At 42.5% G+C, this 19,734-nt stretch overlaps 1 protein-coding gene across 9 annotated transcripts in view; it reads right to left on the bottom strand.

Moving 5' to 3' along the window:
- The window catches only part of SCMH1 (Scm polycomb group protein homolog 1), a 56,183-nt gene extending 37,368 nt beyond the window's left edge, over positions 1–18,815 (bottom strand). For 3 of the 9 annotated variants that reach the window (XM_058195751.1, XM_058195753.1, XM_058195759.1), the window contains exons 1-4: positions 18,723–18,815; positions 12,360–12,424; positions 8,878–8,963; positions 947–1,015 (exon numbers count right to left, since the gene is read on the bottom strand). In XM_058195751.1, the coding sequence (XP_058051734.1) occupies positions 947–1,015; positions 8,878–8,902 (94 nt within the window). In that variant the 5' untranslated portion in view covers positions 8,903–8,963; positions 12,360–12,424; positions 18,723–18,815. Of the gene's footprint in view, positions 1–946; positions 1,018–8,877; positions 8,964–12,359; positions 12,425–18,722 lie in introns of those variants that run through there. The other 6 variants (XM_058195754.1, XM_058195760.1, XM_058195756.1 and 3 more) reach the window with 4 other exon arrangements.
- Positions 18,816–19,734: the final 919 nt, after the last annotated feature.

The raw sequence follows: 19,734 nt of genomic DNA, 5'->3' as shown, positions 1-19,734 counted from the left end.
TGTGCTTACATTGAGTTCTGAGTCCATCAGAGATATTGCACTCATTAGCTATAAGGTAAAGGTAAAGATGCCCCTTGCACATATGTATTAGTCGTTCCCGACTCTAGGGAGCGGTGCTCATCTCCGTTTCAATGCCGAAGAGCCACCGCTGTCCGAAGACGTCTCCGTGGTCATGTGGCTGGCATGACTAAACACCAAAGGTGCACGGAACGCTATTACCTTCCCAGCAAAGGTGGTCCCTACTTTTCTCCTTGCATTTTTTAGGTGCTTTTGAACTGCTAGGATGGCGGAAGCTGGGACAAGTAATGGAAGCTCACGCCATTATGCGGCACTAGGGATTCGAACCGCTGAACTGCCGACCTTTCGATCAACAAGCTCAGCAACTTAGCCACTGCGTTATTAGCTATATGCAGCCTTATTGCAGTTCACAAACTGCATTTTTTGCAAACTGTTTGCCCAGAACAGATGCCTATGATTATGATTTCTTTATCAGCACAGAGACTGAGATTCTTCAGGTAAAAGCATCTGTTTTTTGAATCCCTAGTATAGGTCTCCTGCGTGAGCAAGGGGTTGGACTAGATGACCTCCAAGGTCCCTTACAACTCTGTTACTGTTCTATAAAGCCTCAGAGATCTCATTTAAAAGAGCAAAGTCTCTACTTGAAACTCTGGGGCTAGAATTAATTTTAATTAATCAAATTGAGTGAGTTCAGTACAGTATAAGGCAGCTTTGTGGACACTTCAAACGAGATCATTTCATCTATGTCAGGGGTCTGCAAACTTGGTTCTTTTAAGACTTGTGGACTTCAACTCCCAGAGTTCCTCAGCCAGCAAAGCTGGGAGTTGAAGTCCACAAGTCTTAAAAGAGCCAAATTTGCAGACTTTTTCTGAAGAATCATGTCCTAATTCTCCAAGGAAGAAAAAAAAGAGCACGGACACATCCATACCTTGATACTGAGAAGGGGGTTCAGATAGACGTCCATACTTGTGCTTTTTGCCATCTTTCCAATCTATTGCTAAAATCATTAAAGTGAGTAAAAAGAAAATAACCCCACATTAATCACATTACAGCATTATAACTTTTTTTTTTCAAGTAAGCAAATATGCCACATATTTACTAGGGCTTGGACAAATTCAAAGCATCTTTCACCTTCATTGTCAGACATCTTTCCTATACTAAGCAAATCAAGTCAACTTTTTTTTTTTTTTGCCCTCAATCCAAGGGGAAAAAAAATACAGTACTTGCATTCCTTCAGACCACCCTGTTCCGGTTTATGTAATTTTTTTATTTAAAAAAATATGTAACTCTGCCTAGCTTATACACGATAATCTTAATAGCGGAAAGAAAATGAACAGAGAAATGACTGAGCAACTACACTGGGGATCCAGGATCCAGTAGACCTGCAGGATTCAATCTGGGTCGGTCACCAGGACTGGAGATTTTGTCTGCCAAGCTTTCGGACTCGTGCTGGAACCCAGCCTCAGGGAACCACTCTGTAGAAGAGTGTGTGCTGCTCTGTGTGTGGTATTTATAGTGCCTGTTTTAACTAGTTGAAGACCTATCTCAAGGAGTTATCTAGTGCAGTCACTTTTAATCTTTGTCCCTTTTTGAAAACTTAGGGCGTCACAAATTTTCCAACTTTCAATTTCCAAACATTAGGGGTGCTCACAAGTTGTGACATACCTTGGGGGCTGTAAAGATATTTTGGATACTTTAATATAATTTAGATACGCTTGGTAAGTAACTACATAAATGTCATAACTTGTTAACATTTTGTTTGTTTTGTCTGAGTGCCACATCATCTTCTGAAACTCTCAAGCACCGCCACAAGACAGACGTGTCCAAGGGTATGTGGATATATCTGCAGGACGGTGGGATAGAATCATGGCAGATATTCCACTCTGTGTGTGTGTGTGTGTGTGTGTGTGTGTGAGAGAGAGAGAGAGGGAGGGAGAGGGAGGGAGGGAGAGAGAGAGAAAAAAAGAGAAGGTTGCCATACGGGCTAAAGAGGTGAGTTTTTGACTATAATACTGTGTCTGACATTTTGCAAATGTATCTCTCCCACCCCCCACAGGTTAGGGTTAGGCTGGCAAAACTTTTTTTTTTAATTTGAATTTATATCCCGCCCTTCTCCGAAGACTCAGGGCGGCTTACATTGTGTAAGGCAATAGTCTCATCCATTTGTATATTATATACAAAGTCAACTTGTATTGCCCCCCCAACAATCTGGGTCCTCATTTTACCTACCTTATAAAGGATGGAAGGCTGAGTCAACCTTGGGCCTGGTGGGACTCGAACCTGCAGTAATTGTATGTAATTGCAGGCAGCTGTGTTAATAACAGACTGTATTAGCCTGTTGAGCCACAAGAGACCCTTAGGAGTCAGCAATCTAATGCCTAGACATCGTGACATCCTTGGTCTACAGGCCTCCATAATTAAATAAAAACACATTTATTCATTTTCAATTAAGGGCCAAACGAGACACAATGTTTCACAAGCCTTATAGCGTTTTCATCTGAAAATTCTAATACTCTCCCTAAGGCATGGTTTGGGAACTATTGGCCTTTTGGCTGCAGCGAACTATTTCCCGGCTTTCCAAAGGTGAAACTGTATTTGCAAGCTGTCACTGATTTTGAGAAAAACAAACCCTGATGAGGACAGATGTTCAAAAGTGAGAAAAGAAAGCTGCTGTCAAAAAAAAAAAAGAACAAAACAACAACAACAACAAAACAACCTGTGACGATGACAACCCCTGTATATCCTCCAATGGCTTTCGAGAGAGACACGTGGTTAAAAACACAGGTGCTAGTTCTGAATTGTATTATATAGCAGTCATAACCAGAGACCACAGCAGCAGTTTTCAGCTGAAGGATTTGTACTCTGGGAAAATGATGATAAACTGAGCACGAGAGGCTCACATCCGTGGAGGCCGGGCTCTGTCTTAACTAATCAAGCAGCATCTTTACTATCCAGGGCTCCAGCGGCTTCTCAGCAGGCTCACCTGGATTGCTCTTTTCTTCCATACGCTCTTACTTTAAAGGGGCAACAGGGAGGGCGGAGGGGGCGGGACTACCAATCCTGAGGGAGGAGCCATCAGAGACACAAAAGCAGTTCAAAGCAGAAGGAAGTTAAAAGCGGAGAAGCAGCAAGCAGCACCAGCAGCACCAGCATAAACCTGGCATGAGAAAAACCATTCTACTTTCTGCAGTAAATGAAGAGTGACAAAAGTGTGCACAACCTGTGCTTTTCACTACAATCTCCTCTTATATTATTCTGGGTAAATTTAGCAGGAAGCTACACAAACAAACAAAAAATCTTGGTTTAATCAGAAATAATTGCTGTCTCCAGAGATGGACCAGAATATAAAAACAGCGATGGGACAACAGCACCAAGATTTTGTAGAGTTATATGCACTAATGAGGACAGCAAACGCAAATTCATAAAGACTATAAACTCAATTGCTAAATCCAACCCTACCTACAGTAAACTTAGATCACGTCCTGACCTATCCTTTCTACAAAGGATACGCTCTCGTGAACTTCGCACAGAACTTAAAAGAAGACAAGACAATGGTGAATCCAACCTATACATCGACTACCATGCTGATTGCATAAAAAATAAAACCTGCAATCAAAAAATCACCTCCAAACCCCCCATCACCCATAACAATCAACCAGCCATCCCAGTATTCAACCAAGTACCCATCCCCCTACCTCCCATTCAACCAACCATCTTACCAACTATCCAACCAACAGCCATCCAATCAACAATCCAACCAGCCATCCAACCAACCATCCAACCAACCATCCAAACAGCCATCCAAGCAGCCATCCAAGCAGCCATCCAAACAGCCATCCAACCAGCCATCCAAACAGCCACCCAACAATCCACCCAACCAGCCATCCAAACAACCATCCATCCAAACACCCAAACTACCATCCAACCATCTATACAACCATCTATTGTCCACAACCCCCAACCTACTAACACCCAAAACTAGGTATGCACGCCTTACCTCTTCAACACCAATCATATCAGATCTCAAATGCAAATTGATAAATGCAAGAAGCATAGTCAACAAATTACCTGAATTTATCCTCTTATTAAACAGTGGCACATTTGATATCATTTTTGTTTGCGAAACATGGCTGAATTCATCCCTTCCTGACTCCATTATCTCAAACAAAGAATATCAAGTCTATCGATCAGATCGGGAAAACCAAGAGGTGGTGGAGTGGCTATCTTTACAAAAGACACTGAATCTAAAAATATCCAAGTAGCACATAAACTCTCTTCCTGAAACCATAGTATGCGACCTATCCCCTGACACTACTCTTCGATTCTTACTATGCTACAGAGCCCCCGACTATGACATTACCCACGCAAATATGCTAACCTCAATGCTAACATGGACTACCTCTTGCCCATACCCTCTTATCTTCCTGGTGACTTAAATCTACCTCTCATTAACTGGACAACCAATGAATGTTCAACTGACCCAATCCATACTACACTATACAACGCTGTTACAAACCTAGGTCTTGAACAACTTGTAACTAACAATACAAGACTCAACAACTGCCTTGACCTCATCTTCTGCAACAATCCAAACTCAATTTACGGACTACAAATTAAAGAACCTTTTTCAAACAGTGACCACTGCATGATTGATTTTCGTCTCAATATACGTCCATACTTAATTCGTCATAACACCAGAACTCCCAACTACAACTTCAAGAAAGCCAATTACGACCTTATAAACAACGATCTTTCACTTCTGAACTGGCAAAATCTGTTTGCAACCTGCATAACCGCTGATGACCTCTATAGAATCTTCCTACTTGAAATCAATAGAGTCATTAAATTATATGTACCACGAATGACTACCATGTCCAAGAAAACAAACTACCCATATCAATAAAAAGCTTCAATCAAAAAAATCCTCTGAAAAGAAACAAAAAGGCTATGTTACAAACTTCAGAAACCGTTACAGAAACATATGCAACCAAATTAAAACTGAATGCACAAATTACCACACCAAGCAAGAAGAAAACCTTTACGCACAAATTCCAATCGTGCCTTTTATAATTTTGTCAACAGTAAACTTAAAGATTCAAGATCCATCCCACCACTAAAAGATTCTAACAACAAAGAATGCAATGACGAAACAGTCAAAGCAAACCTCTTCAACATTTTCTTTGGCTCAGTTTTTGTTAACTCCGATAACACATATCCAACATTCCACAAACGAACCAGCAATGACTATGATGATTTAACTCATATAGATTTCACAGAAGACAACGTTGGTAAAGCTCTTCACAACTTAAAACCATCGCTTTCTATTGGACCTGATGGTCTATGTGCATATTTCTTAAAAAAACTTTCCATTAATATAGCTGAACCCCTAAGTATTATCTTTGATAAAGCTTTCACTACCAGTTCTCTTCCCAAACTTTGGTCACTAGCCACAGTCATCCCCATCTTCAAAAAAGGAGACCCCAGCTTAGTCGAAAACTACAGACCGATCTCCCTTTGCTGCGTCACCTGCAAAGTCATGGAATCTATCATCAATCAATCCATTACCTCACACTTAGAAACTAACAACCTACTCTCCAACAAACAATTTGGTTTCAGGAAAAGTTATCATGTAACTTACAACTTCTCCACTGCAAAAACATATGGACTTCAAATCTAGATCAAGGCAAATCAATAGATGCAATCTACATAGACTTCTGCAAAGCTTTTGACTCAGTAGTACACGATAAACTTCTCCTTAAACTAACATCCTATGGCATCTCAGGACCCCTCCACAAATGGATATCTGCTTTTCTGTCTAACAGACAACAAGTGGTCAAAATTGGCAATGCTTTATCAAATCCTGTTCCTGTCAAGAGTGGCGTTCCTCAAGGCAGCGTCCTTGGACCAACACTCTTTATTCTATACATTAATGATCTTTGTGACCATATCTCAAGTAATTGTGTTCTCTTTGCTGACGATGTCAAACTATTTAACACCACAGACAACACTTCTATCATTCAAAACGACCTTGACCATCTAACCGCTTGGGCTAAAATTGGCAGCTCCAAATTTCAACCAGCAAATGCTCAGTCTTACATATAGGAAAAAGAACTCTAAAACTAAGTACATACTAGATGGACATTACCTTACAGACGACCCCATCCCGTTAAAGACCTTGGAGTTTTCATGTCAAATGATCTAAGTGCCAAAGCCCACTGCAACTACATAGCAAAAAAGCTCTAAGAGTTGTAAACCTAATTTTGCAGCTTCTTTTCCAAAACACCACACTACTAACCAGAGCATATAAAACATTTGCTAGACCAATTCTAGAATACAGCTCACCTGTTTGGAACCCTCACCACATCTCTGACATCAATACAATTGAACGTGTCCAGAAATATTTTACAAGAAGAGTTCTCCATTCCTCTGAAAACAACAAAATACCTTATCCCACCAGACTTGAAATCCTAGGCTTAGAAAACTTGGAACTCCGTCGCCTTCGACAAGACCTAAGTTTAACTCACAGAATCATCTATTGTAATGTCCTTCCTGTCAAAGACTACTTCAGCTTTAATTGCAATAATACAAGGGCAACCAATAGATTTAAACTTAATGTAAACCGCTTTAATCTAGATTGCAGAAAATACGACTTCTGCAACAGAATCATCAGTGCTTGGAATACTTTACCTGACTCTGTGGTCTCTTCCCATAATCCTAACAGCTTTAACCAAAAACTTTCTACTATTGACCTCACCCCATTCCTAAGAGGACCATAAGGGGCGTGCATAAGCGCACAAACGTGCCTACCGTTCCTGTCCTATTGTTTTTCTTTTCTTCTTCCTATATATGTTTATATGTGTATATACTATATAATCTTTTTGTATGATGTTGTGACAAAATAAATAAATAAAAAAAAAAAAAAAAAATAGAAGCTCTTCAAAAACAATTGCTATCAACCTGCCTTCCATTAAGGATCTGTATACTGCACGAGTCAAAAAGAGGGCTGTGAAAATATCTACAGACCCCTCACAACCTGGACATAAACTGTTTCAACTCCTACCCTCAAAACGACGCTACAGAGCACTGCACATCGGAACAACTAGACACAAGAACAGTTTCTTCCCGAACGCTATCACTTTGCTAAACAATTCCCTCAACACTGTCAAACTATTTATTAAGTCTGCACTCCTACTAATCTTCTCATCATTCCCAACACCCATCTCCTTCCACTTACGACTGTATGACTGTAACCTTGTTGCTTGTATCCTTACGATTTATATTGATATTGTTTCCTGATTGCTTATTTGTACCCTATGACTATCATTAAGTGTTGTACCTTATGAATCTTGATGAACGTATCTTTTCTATTATGTACACTGACAGCATATGCACCAAGGCAAATTCCTTGTGTGTCCAATCACACTTGGTCAATAAAAAATTCTGTTCTATTCTATTCTATTCTATTCTATTCTATTCTATTCTATTCTATTCTATTCTATTCTATTCTATTCTATTCTATTCTATCCTTCTAAAGATGATTAGTTGTGTGGGGTAGGAGGAGGAAGAGGCAAAAGAGAGCAGTAAACAGACAAAGAGTTTTAAAGAAAATCTGCCTGGCATTCATATGTCACAACCCAAGCATAATTTCTCTTGGAGAAGAGAAGATTACAGCCGCTAGAGGAAAGTACTGTGTTGTAGCCTGCTTGTTGGTTTCATGCCTCATTAAAAGGCAAGGAGGCATCTGCCAACACAGTACCGGCTTGCACCATGCTGAGATTGTAAGCATATGGTGCCAAAGAGGCAGGATGGGCTCAAAAGAGCTCCCTTCAGCCCATTCACAGAATGGCAAGCTAGGACTGCCTTAAAAATGTCATGAGGGCAAAAAAACATCACTGATGAGCAAGAAGGTAGGGAGTTTGCGGGGGTGAAATCCAAAAGGTGGCCAGTCACTACACATCCCAGGCAAAATAAGCGAATTGTCAGCCTCACTAGCAGAGCATTCATTACAACACGGATCTTTAGTACTAGTTGCACATATATAGGAGAGGATTACAGTAGTTTTTTTTCCATTCCTGAGAACCAACTAGAGCAGGGGTGTCAAGCTCAAGGCCTGGGGGCCGAATCCGGCTCGCGGGTGCTTAGAACTGGCCTGGGGGCCGCCCTGGAAACAGCAAAGGACTGGCCTACAGTGTCTCTGCCAGAGAAAAGGGAGGCCCTCCCGAGCTCCCTTTTCGCTGGCAGAGGGTTGCAGGAGGTGGTCACGGGCGAAAACGGAGCTTGGGAGCCCGTTTTCACTGGCAGAGAGCTCGGGCCGCCACAGGTGCCCCCGACATGAGTGACGTTGAACTGGCCTCGCCCACTCCGGTTCCACCCCCCCCAAGGTCAAACACAACCCTGATGCGGCCCTCAGTGAAATTGAGTTTGACCCCCTGCACTAGAGAACCATGGTGAGAAAGAATGTGGGATTATTAGACGAACCTGATTTAACCTAGAGAAGGGTCATGTTCTTATCGAAAGGGTTTTCATGATAAAGATAATATAGCTTTACTTGAGAGCAGCTCCTTGTCTTTAATGAGGCCAACAAACGTATTTATTGCAGGAATTAGATTTGTCCAAAAGTATGCACGCAATAGAGGTAAAAAGGATGAAGAAACAAAAACCACCCAACAAAAGGCATGAAAGAAGAAAGGGATAAACATTAACTTGAAGTGGTTTTTTAGCTCGCTGGTATTTAAAGTAACCCAATGTCTTTCTTGTCTGGATGTTTGCTTAAGAGCCTACACTCCCTTCACCAATGGCCTTATTAATGTCTCGTGTCATTTTACTGAAGCAATTAGCAAACCGAGTGATATGACTTACCTTTCTGAGGGCTTGGCTTCCGCATTATATTGCCTGATCCAGGGCCTCACTCTGCAACTGGCTTAGGTTTACTAATCTGAAGAGGACTGGAAGTAAAAAGAGAACACACACAAAACTTTTCTTGAGAAGTAGTCAAGAATTTTAAGCAGCCCTACTGCAAATCAAGTTCTCGTTAATCCCAAAGTTCAAACCAAATATTCTTTGCAAACATCTGTATTTTATCTCCGGGGCTCATGAATGAATCAACTATTTGTAACCATTCCATTCTGGTTTTTTTGCAGTGGTATTTTTTTTTTTGCAAGGGAAACTGCCTTAGCTGCTTTGGTATTGCACTCCCTTTGAAGGAACAGGTTTATCATTCATAGATTTTTGTTTTTTAAAAAAATCCATCTTTTTTTCCTGCTTTGTCAAGTGGCGACTGTGGCTGAGAATCCAGTTTGTCAGCCTCATACAGTAGTATATGTAATTTATGACCTCATCAGAAGCCAACCGGTGACGATCAGTCATACTAAGCAGTCATGCTAATTTTACATCTAGTTCGCTGAACCGGTAGTTGCAAGGAGTGGCTGGCCCCTCCCACCCTGCCCCTCCCAGGAGTCTCCACGTGGCCCGTTTTGAATGCCAGGTAAGTGCAGGGCCCGTGCGGAAGCTCTGGGAGGGCGGAAAATGGGTCTCCCAGAAGTTACAGAAGTCCAGAAATAGGCCCGTTTCTGGCCTCCGGAGCCCAGGGGAGATCATTTTTGCCCTCCCGGAAATTGCAGAAAAGCCTCCGGAGCCTGGGGAGGGCAAAAAACAGGCCTCCCAGACGTAGGCCAGTTTCCGACCTCCAGAGGGCCTCCGGAGCCCAGGGGAGGTTGTTTTCACCCTCCTGGAGGCTTGAGGAAAGTCTCCGGAGCCTGGGGATGGTGAAAATGCTCACCCCCCACTGTGGTGCAGGAGGCCGAGTAGGCCACACCCACCCAGCAACTGGGCAGCGAACCAGTTGCTAAATTTTTTTGAATCCCATCCCTGATAACATCCTAATTTGATTATTATGTTTTAATGTACACTTTTAAAACTCTTGCAACTCAATTAGATTTCCCTTTATATGACTTTAAGGATCAGAACAGAATTCTTTTATTCTTTTACCAAGAATATGCTCACTAAGTTCAAAATACTTTTTTTCCGAGCATGTGTATCCAGGAAGATCATATTAAAAAATCTTTTGGAAAATAACCAGGATTTATACATATCACTATCTCATTTTCCCAGGAACTTGAGGGAATGTCCAGCAAGCCCTTCTTCGGAGTTGCTCCCATGCAGACGTCTTCCCGATGGCTGGCCTCCTCTTAAAATTGCAAAATAGCAAGGAAAACGGGAAGCCTAGAACAGGCCAAAACACTTCTGGCAAGCAGCCCGGACAAGCCTGGAGCTAACAGACATGCCACGAGGCAGGGAGCAAATGTAATTTTCCTGGCTACTAAAAGTCTCTTAGCTATAGCTTCTGCAACGAGAGAGAGGGGGGGACGACTGTTGGGAAGATGGCAAGAAACAGTGGTGAAATCCTCCACAATTTGCCACCGGTTTGCTGCCCACGCATGTGTAGTGCACCCCAAATGCACGCTGCGCGTGGAAAAAGGAGCTTGACAAGGTAAGTAGAACAGCAGAGGAGGGGAGGGTGAAACAGCTGTGCCATGTGATTTAGCTTCGCTAGAAAGCAGGGTTTCTTGCTTTCTGGTGAATATAAACCGCGCGGCACAACTGATCATCGGAAATACCGGTTCGTAGGAACCAGTGGCTTTTTCTAACTACCAGTTCACCCGAATGGGTAGCTTTTATTACTACCGGTTCGCCCAAACCGGTGTGAACCAGTAACACTTCACCCCTGGCAAGAAGGATCTTACTTAGCAGAAGATAGACTATACATTCTATGAAAGGAAAACAAACTTGGCTCCTTTCTCACTGTTGATGTTAAAGAATGAGATCAAGGGTAAGATTCAGGATTAATGAGCTTTAATAAATTCCACAACAGCAATGATTGTGTGCACTTGGAAAGACCATCTCACCGACCCTCTCTTCTCTCACTGTCAATACCAACACTGCATTAGGAGAAGCCCTGCTTTATGTCTGCTCACAACGTGCTCAATGGGACAACAGTGAATAGTTCCAGAAATTCATTACTCAGTACAGTTCCCTAGATACCGTTATCACAAAGGACTAGGAGCCTCCTGTAATTTCTGGCACAGAGTCAGATGCCTCCAATAGTAGAGAAGCTGAGCTTGTCTGTGTATACATATTATTCTGAATGGGAGAAGACTAACATACTCGCACGGTCACAGAGGCCTATCAGAGTTGGAGGGTGAGGGGGAACCACATAGCATGAAGAGATTCCTGGACTGCTTTGCTATTGTAGACCCAAGAGCAAAACAGAGCAGGAGCCAACTTTTTTGAAGGAGTACAGCAGTGGAGAGATAGAGATAGAATAACCTCCAAGAAAGTGTGAGAATTCAATTTATTCTGATCCCTAGAAGACACTAAAGTTGTTAACCATTTTCAGATTAGAAATAACTGGGGAAGTAAAAGCTGTGAATTCTAATTAGAAGATGTTCCCTTGTCTACACATATTCTTGCAGATCAAGGATAGAAAGGGGGCGGGGGAGGTAGGTGGTGTATAAAACACATCTTAAAACTTTGCCTTGTTCTGAGAGGAAGAAAAAAAGCATTTCCTTCATACCTGAATATCAAATATTCATCAAACATTTTAAAAATATTATAAAAAATATCTGTATTTTGCTGAGCATTAGAAGAATCAAGGGAGAATGAACCCATTACTTCATTTGGACAAATTTACGTTTTTCAGCATTTTAAAGTGGGCCTCAATCAAATAACAATACAGCTGTGAAATGTATTAATGAAATGTTGTTTTAGCTTGTGTTTTACATTTGTTACATTTTGTTATTGTGTTAATAAGCTTTTTACTGTTCCTTGTAAACTACCTGACCGATTCAGGGAAAGACTAGCAATCATATTTTCTAAATAAATAAATAGAAATTGATATTAAGACATATTTATTGTAACTGTCTGGTTTCAAGAGAGCCAGTTTGGTCTTGTGGTTAAGATATCAAGACTAGAAACTGGGAGACTGTGAGTTTTAATCCTGCTTTAAGTATGAAAATCAGCTGGGTGGCCAGTCATTCTCTCTCAAACAAACCCACTGCACAGGACTGTTGTTGTGGGGAAAATAGGAGGCAGGAGTCTGCCACCTTGAGTTGTATGGGGGAAAAAAGGTAGGCTGACAATAATAAAAGAGATAGCTTTGTTGATTTAAAAAATGCAAATCACAAAATAATCTGATTTATCTTTGGAGAATAATCAGTGTTTGGTCACAAGAGTTTAAAGCGATAGATCTCCCAAGATATTTCATCTCTAAATTTGACAGAAAGCAGAAGGATTTTGCAACATCTGAAGCACCTCAGGAAAATCCATCAAAAATATATACCAACCAGATAGGCAGCCTTCAGCAACATTGCAAATGGCCAGTCTTAGGAGAGGAAGCCACACCTACTTCCTGTGACATGGAGACAAAAGGGAGAGATAATTCACAATTAATGGAAAGTGTTAAGTCTCACTTTTAGCAATTCAATTGATTCTGGATAAGAAAACATCTTTGGAAGCCCTGAGTACTAAATCCTATATCATGATCATCATTTAGCCATTGTCTGTCCACTGCAACAGGAAGGCCTCTTCCGCATGTTTCCAACCAATATGGTCCTTGGCTTTCCTTTGCCAATTGGGCCCACAATACTTGCTGATGTTGTCGATCCATCTTGTTTTGGGTCTCTTTCGTGGACGCTTTTTTATCAAGTGGGATCCATTCTATGACTGCCTCGGTCCACCTGCCATCAGTTCTTCTTGCTATGTGACCTGCCCATTTCTATTTCAATTCTTTTACTCTCTTGACGATATCGTATACTTTCATTTGTTCTCTAATCCATGTGTAGGTCTTTCTATCTTGCCTTGTAATGCCGAGCATCCTATCTATAGTATAAATACTGGGCTTGCAACATTGAGTCTGCCCTCTGGTTCTGCAGACTATCAGCAAACCCACTGCACAGGACTGTTGTTGTGGGGAAAATAGGAGGCAGGAGTCTGCCACCTTGAGTTGTATGGGGAAAAAAAGGTAGGCTGACAATAATAAAAGAGATAGCTTTGTTGATTTAAAAAATGCAAATCACAAAATAATCTAACTGATTTATCTTTGGAGAATAATCAGTGTTTGGTCACAAGAGTTTAAAGCGATAGATCTCCCAAGATATTTCATCTCTAAATTTGACAGAAAGCAGAAGGATTTTGCAACATCTGAAGCACCTCAGGAAAATCCATCAAAAATATATACCAACCAGATAGGCAGCCTTCAGCAACATTGCAAATGGCCAGTCTTAGGAGAGGAAGCCACACCTACTTCCTGTGACATGGAGACAAAAGGGAGAGATAATTCACAATTAATGGAAAGTGTTAAGTCTCACTTTTAGCAATTCAATTGATTCTGGATAAGAAAACATCTTTGGAAGCCCTGAGTACTAAATCCTATATCATGATCATCATTTAGCCATTGTCTGTCCACTGCAACAGGAAGGCCTCTTCCGCATGTTTCCAACCAATATGGTCCTTGGCTTTCCTTTGCCAATTGGGCCCACAATACTTGCTGATGTTGTCGATCCATCTTGTTTTGGGTCTCTTTCGTGGACGCTTTTTTATCAAGTGGGATCCATTCTATGACTGCCTCGGTCCACCTGCCGTCAGTTCTTCTTGCTATGTGACCTGCCCATTTCTATTTCAATTCTTTTACTCTCTTGACGATATCGTATACTTTCATTTGTTCTCTAATCCATGTGTAGGTCTTTCTATCTTGCCTTGTAATGCCGAGCATCCTATCTATAGTATAAATACTGGGCTTGCAACATTGAGTCTGCCCTCTGGTTCTGCAGACTATCAGCAAAGCCACTGGAAGGCACAAAATCATCTACTATATATTAAAGAGAGATGCTTAAATATCTTGGGAGCTAACTCATGGCTTACATGTAATCTCCACCCCCACACCCAGCCTCTCTGTCTTTTCCCTTATTGCGAGTATTTTGGAAATTATTCTTTTCCACAAAGAATTTAATTCCCACCCAAGCCCATTTCCCAATGCAACAGCTATAGGTTATTTTTAAAAACATCAATCACACCTTATCTCAAGCTATGTGACAAATGTTACATCTAACTTGGCTTAAACTGAGCACCTTTAAGTGCCACTTAATCAAGGCAGGAGTCTTAGAGGTCATTCAAATAATGTTTCAACTGTTCATGGATGCAAGAACATAAAACAGGAGATGGGGAAGGAATGTCAGACTTTTGGTGAATCTAATCCAGCCTTCTTTTCTGTGGAGACAGTATCCAAATCTTCTCTGCGGTTTTCCTCACCAACAAGTGCAGAACCCATTAATGATTATAGCCAACAACCTAAGGCAATCCCCCTCTGTGAGTTTCTCTCTTTTCAGAAACAAGCCTCATTTGCCATGACTTAATTTACTGACTAATGCATTGTACAAAAAGATAATTTTGCTTGTCCTAAAACTGCCCAGTTTACTTGGTGGCTCAGTGGCTAAGACACCGAGCTTGTCGATCGAAAGGACTGCAGTTCAGGGTTTGAATCCCTAGTTTTTATTTATTTATTTTATTTATTTTATTTGCATTTATATCCCGCCCTTCTCCGAAGACTCAGGGCGGCTTACACTATGTCAGGCAATAGTCTTCATCCATTTTGTATGCTATATACAAAGTCAACTTATTGCCCCCCAACAATCTGGGTCCTCATTTTACCTACCTTATAAAGGATGGAAGGCTGAGTCAACCTTGGGCCTGGTGGGACTTGAACCTGCAATATTGCAAGCAGTTGCTGTTAATAACAGGCTGCATTAGCCTGTTGAGCCACCAGAGGCCCTAGTGCTATGTAACGGGGTGAGCTCCCGTTACTTGTCCCAGCTTCTGCCAACCTAGCAGTTCGAAAGCACGTAAAAAAAATGCCAATAGAAAAATAGGGACCATCTTTGGTGGGAAGGTAACAGCGTCCCGTGTGCCTTTGGCGTTGAGTCATGCCGGCCACATGATCACGGAGACGTCTTCAGGCTGCACTGATTCTTTGGCTTTGAAACGGAGATGAGCACCGCCCCCAGAGTCGGGAACGACTAACACATATGTGCAAGGGGAACCTTTACCTTTACTTAGTATCTAGCAGTTCTTATATTATGAGAAAGAAAGGAAAGGTTCTCCCTAGTAAGTAAGTAAGTAAGTAAGTCTCTGCAGCATGCATAAATATGTACATTAAGGATGGACAATCTATTGACTTCAAGATTTTTTGAAATACAATTCCTGTAATTTAACCGTTGGCCAGACTGCCGTGGAAGTGCAGTCCCAAAGCCTCTGGAGAATGGTATACACAGGTGACAGTTTTGCAACACTGCAATGCTCCCTTCATAGTCTATTTCAGATTTAAACTCCCCACAAAATCCATTCCAAGTTAATTTGAGTTTGAGCACTCACAGCCTTATATTAAAGAGAGTTATTAGTTTTGGTTTTATTGTACAGGGACAAGTAAACTATTTTGTGAGCTTAACTTCAAGAACAAAACAATCAGAACTGACACAAATCTACAGAATCACCTCAGTCTAAACTGAATGCTAGAAGCCCATACCTCAGCATTTGTTTCGTTTAATCCAGGGATCAACTTTTATATCTCTTTCCAATGTGAAATTAAATTATATAAGACACAAGAGGGATTTTAATAGCAAGGGCTTTAGGTAGTTTTATTTCAGCAAATGTAACCACAGCTACCTTCCAATATTTGGGCTCAGAAGGCAAGTCTTCCATCTAAGAATCTGAATCTTGTTGAAGATTTGCTTTTTCTTTTGAAAAATAAACCACAACTGAAAATCACAGCTTTTCTTGATGAAAAGATAGGTTTTTCTATTGTCTTGTTTAAACTGCCCTTTCTTAAAGCAATTTCATTTTGAAATGTGCTTAGTGGTCTGGAAAACAAATTGTTCATTTTCTTCTTTCACAGCGTGATAGACAGGAGTTCCACATTTAAAAAAAAATATTTATCTCTCCTTATGGAATTTAAGGCAACCTGCATAAGGTTTCCAGATAATCTCCCATCCATTTGCCAACCAGATTAAAACCTCCTTATCTTCAGCAAGGCAGCTGCATCGGGTACTTCCAAACAATTCATAATTTTAAAAAATTCTATTTAGAGTGACTGGAAAACGCTGAGGGAAGATTTTGAGGGAAAAAAATGGCCATGCAAGGAAAAAGAGGCTTTCTTCTTTATGCAAAATAGCAAAACAATTGAGATCAGAATTTCATTATATCCCTTTTTTTATAAACACATTTGGCACTTTAACTATATTTTCACTGTGCATGATTCACTAAATCAGAAAAAGATTCAGTCATGCAACACAGTTCAGCTTTAAGCATCTGAACTACAAAATGGATGATTGTCCATCCAATTGTATGGCCTTCATTTCAGTAATATGGAATTGTCTCCGGAAGAATAGCTACCCCTTTAGGCCTCTTCTAATATTTATGTTTTAGCCAACACCAATCCTTTCGTTGAGAGATTACATGTACCCTGTTCCTGACAGGTAAGCCAAATTTACAGTTGAATGAATAACCATCAAGACAGAGCAAATCAAAGGCCAAGCAAGTTTTAAAAATCAAAGGGGCTACTAAATCTAGGCTATCAAGGGAATATATCAGAGACTACTGTTAATAGAGCTCTTTACCATAGACATACCCCCCTCACTTAAAATAGCTTTTGAAAAGTAACCTCCTTTCTATGTGGATGAATTTAGAAACTTTATTTTGTACATCAACCTATTTCTAAAACAAAATACTGGCATCGATCAGTGATATTTTTGGCTGAAGTTCAAACATGTAAGCCACATTTAAAATTAAGCATCAGGGAAAAAAAGACATAGTTTAAATTTCGAAAAGTCACCGTGATATGGGGCTTCCAAACTGTCACAGCATGACTGCATGACAATCCAAAACATATGCACATACAACTGTAAACAAAATGGCTGAGTTCATACAACACATTAAAACAATTCTGTTCTAAACTAGCGCCTGCATTCAGACGGCATGCTAAGCTTGGCTGCCTGTAATGCTGATTAGTTTTCTGCAGATTAGTGCATTTTGTTAACCCAGTCCATTGGGTTAGTTGACAGTTGAAAATATTATGCAAAGCCACATTATGGATTATCTGGTTTGTGAAGTAGCCAATTCAAGTTAAATCTGCAGAAGTGTGTGTGTGTGTGTGTGTGTGTGTGTGTGTGAGAGAGAGAGAGAGAGAGAGAGAGGGGTGGGTGGGTGGGAGGGATAACTATTTTTTCCCCAGTAACTAGAATTGTTACTGTATTAGTATTATTACATTTATTATGGCTGCCCACTCCAGACAATTCTGGGTGGCTTACAGTTGCCAAATGCTTCTTCCCAAGAGGGAGATAATTTACTTAATATTAAAGTTGGATTTTTTTTTTAAAGAACCAAGTTAAAATCATATCTCCTCTATTTATACTTAGGATTTCTTTGTACTCCGAAGCCTGCTTTCCTCAGTAAATGCCAGTCCATCATTTTAATCCCAAGAAAGAAAGCCCAAAGCAGGCATCTGGCTATCCCAAATTGCTTTTGGGGAAAACATCAAACAGATGGGAAGGTTTCCGATGGATCCGTGAGTATCCCAGAGCCAGGCAGAAGATAAAGAGAGGAACCAGAGGAAATCCTTATCAATAGAATGGAATGGAACAGAATAGAATAGAATATTTTATTGGCCAAGTGTGATTAGACACACAAGGAATTTGTCTCGGTGCATATGAGGAGGAACAAATCAGGAGGGGAAAGAAAAAGGGTTCAAGAAATCTATTAGGGAAGAGACAAATTTTATCCTAACTCCTGATTTCTGCAGCAGACAGGAAAGTGACTCCAGAAAGCCCAGCAGAAAAACAACTCCCCCCCTTGTCCTGCTTTCATGTCACACCCCCCCCACCCTGCTTTCCTGCTGCCCCTTACCCTGCAGACTCCATTTAGAAACCCTGCCCCACAGCTTCCCCCCTTCTCCCCCACCCTAAGCCCCCATAAGGCTCCTTTCCAGCACCCCCTAAATCATCCTTCCCCCCTCCCAAAAAAAAATTGCATCCCAGGACAGCCCCTTCACACGTGCCTCCGTTTGGCGGGGCCTCCTTCCCCAAGGAGCGCCCCTCCAGATGGGGCTGCCCCTTCCCCATCCTCCCGGGGTGTGTGTGTGTGTCTGTGAGGGTCTCCCTTGGGGGGAACTTCCCCTTCCCCTCCCCCTCCTCCCCTCCCCACGCCCAGGAAAGGAGGCCATGGTGCCTCAGGATGCTCCACAGAAGGCCAGGCGAAGGAGGAGGAAGGCTCGGCTTTCCCCCCCCCACCTCCCCAAGACGAGGCGAAGGAGCCAGAAAAAGACCCCGCGCCCGAGGAAGACCCTGCCCGCCCCCACCCCCGCCCGAGGCAGGGACGCCCCCATCATCCCCTCTCACAACACAAACACCACACCCCGGTCTCTCAGGCGAGGGAAGCGCCCACCCCGCAGGCCCATCCGCGGCGCCCGGGGAGAGGGAACCAGACAAGCCCGCCGAAGAGAGAACGGGCCGGCCGCTGTCACTCAGCCAGGATGGCCCGGGCTGCCCCAGGAGGGCCGGGCCTACGCCGGGCGGACGCATCCCGTACCCGGAGGCCAGGCCGCCTCCGCCCCCTTGAGCTCGTCCTTCCCCGCGCGGCGGCCTCCCCGCCCGCGGGCTCACCTGCGGCCGAGCGCCGGGCTGCTTCAGTCCCTCGCCGCCGTTATCGCCGCCGCCGCCATGTTCCGAAACGCAGGGAGGTGGGGAAGGGGAGGGACGGGGAAAGAAGCCGCCTGCCCGGCCCGACGCCGCCCCCTGCCGCCTGAGGAGGCGCTGGGGAGGCCGGCCTGAGGGATGCCAGGCCCGGGCCGCGGCGGGGCAGGCGAGCTCCGCAAAGGGGCCGAGCGGCCAAGCGGAATGGGCTCGTTTCCCCGTTCCTCTCGCTTTGGAGGTGGCCGTTCTCCCGCTATTGTTCGCGGAGGCTGGGGAGAAGGCCGGGCCCTTCCCGTCGGGGGCCCCTTTTTATTGTAGTGTTGTAAATCTCGATCCGAATCTTGTTACTAAGTGCAAATTTTAGCGCAGGACTGTATATCTATATCTATATCTATATATACAGTCCTGTATAAATATATACAGTCTATATATATATACAGTATGTATGTGTGTGTGTATACACACACACACACATATACACACACACACATACACACACACACATATGAAATCTATCCGAAATCTATCTATCTATCTATCAATCATCTAAAGTTTGGGAGATATGTATGTATGTATGTGTGTGTGTGTGTATATATATAAATATATATATATTTGTTTTCTGAGGTTTTCACGGGTGTTTGTATATAGGTCTTTGGTTGTTTGGGTTTTCTCCCGTGTAAAATTGGAAGTGTCTTGGCGACGTTTCGACGAAGTCTCATTCGTCATCTTCAGGCTTCAGCTTCGTCTTCTGGGAGCAATGTGTGATCGCAGCTGTTTCTTCCTTTTAACTGCTAGTGGGGGTTTGAACTGATTGGGTGGGAGCTTGGCTGTGCTCTGATTGGATGGGGTTTTTTCTATGCTCTGATTGGCTGGGGGTGTGTCCTGTGTTGGTGGGGGCTTGGTTGTGCTCAGTCTAGTCTGTGCTGCAGGGGGATTTGAGCTGGTGAGCTGCATAGCTGTTGTTTGGCTTTGTGGTCGTGCT

The sequence above is a fragment of the Ahaetulla prasina genome, chromosome 10 (genome assembly GCF_028640845.1).
Source record: "Ahaetulla prasina isolate Xishuangbanna chromosome 10, ASM2864084v1, whole genome shotgun sequence".
In the NCBI taxonomy this organism is placed as follows: Eukaryota; Metazoa; Chordata; class Lepidosauria; order Squamata; family Colubridae; genus Ahaetulla; species Ahaetulla prasina.
This window is presented reverse-complemented; position numbering and strand designations above follow the sequence as displayed.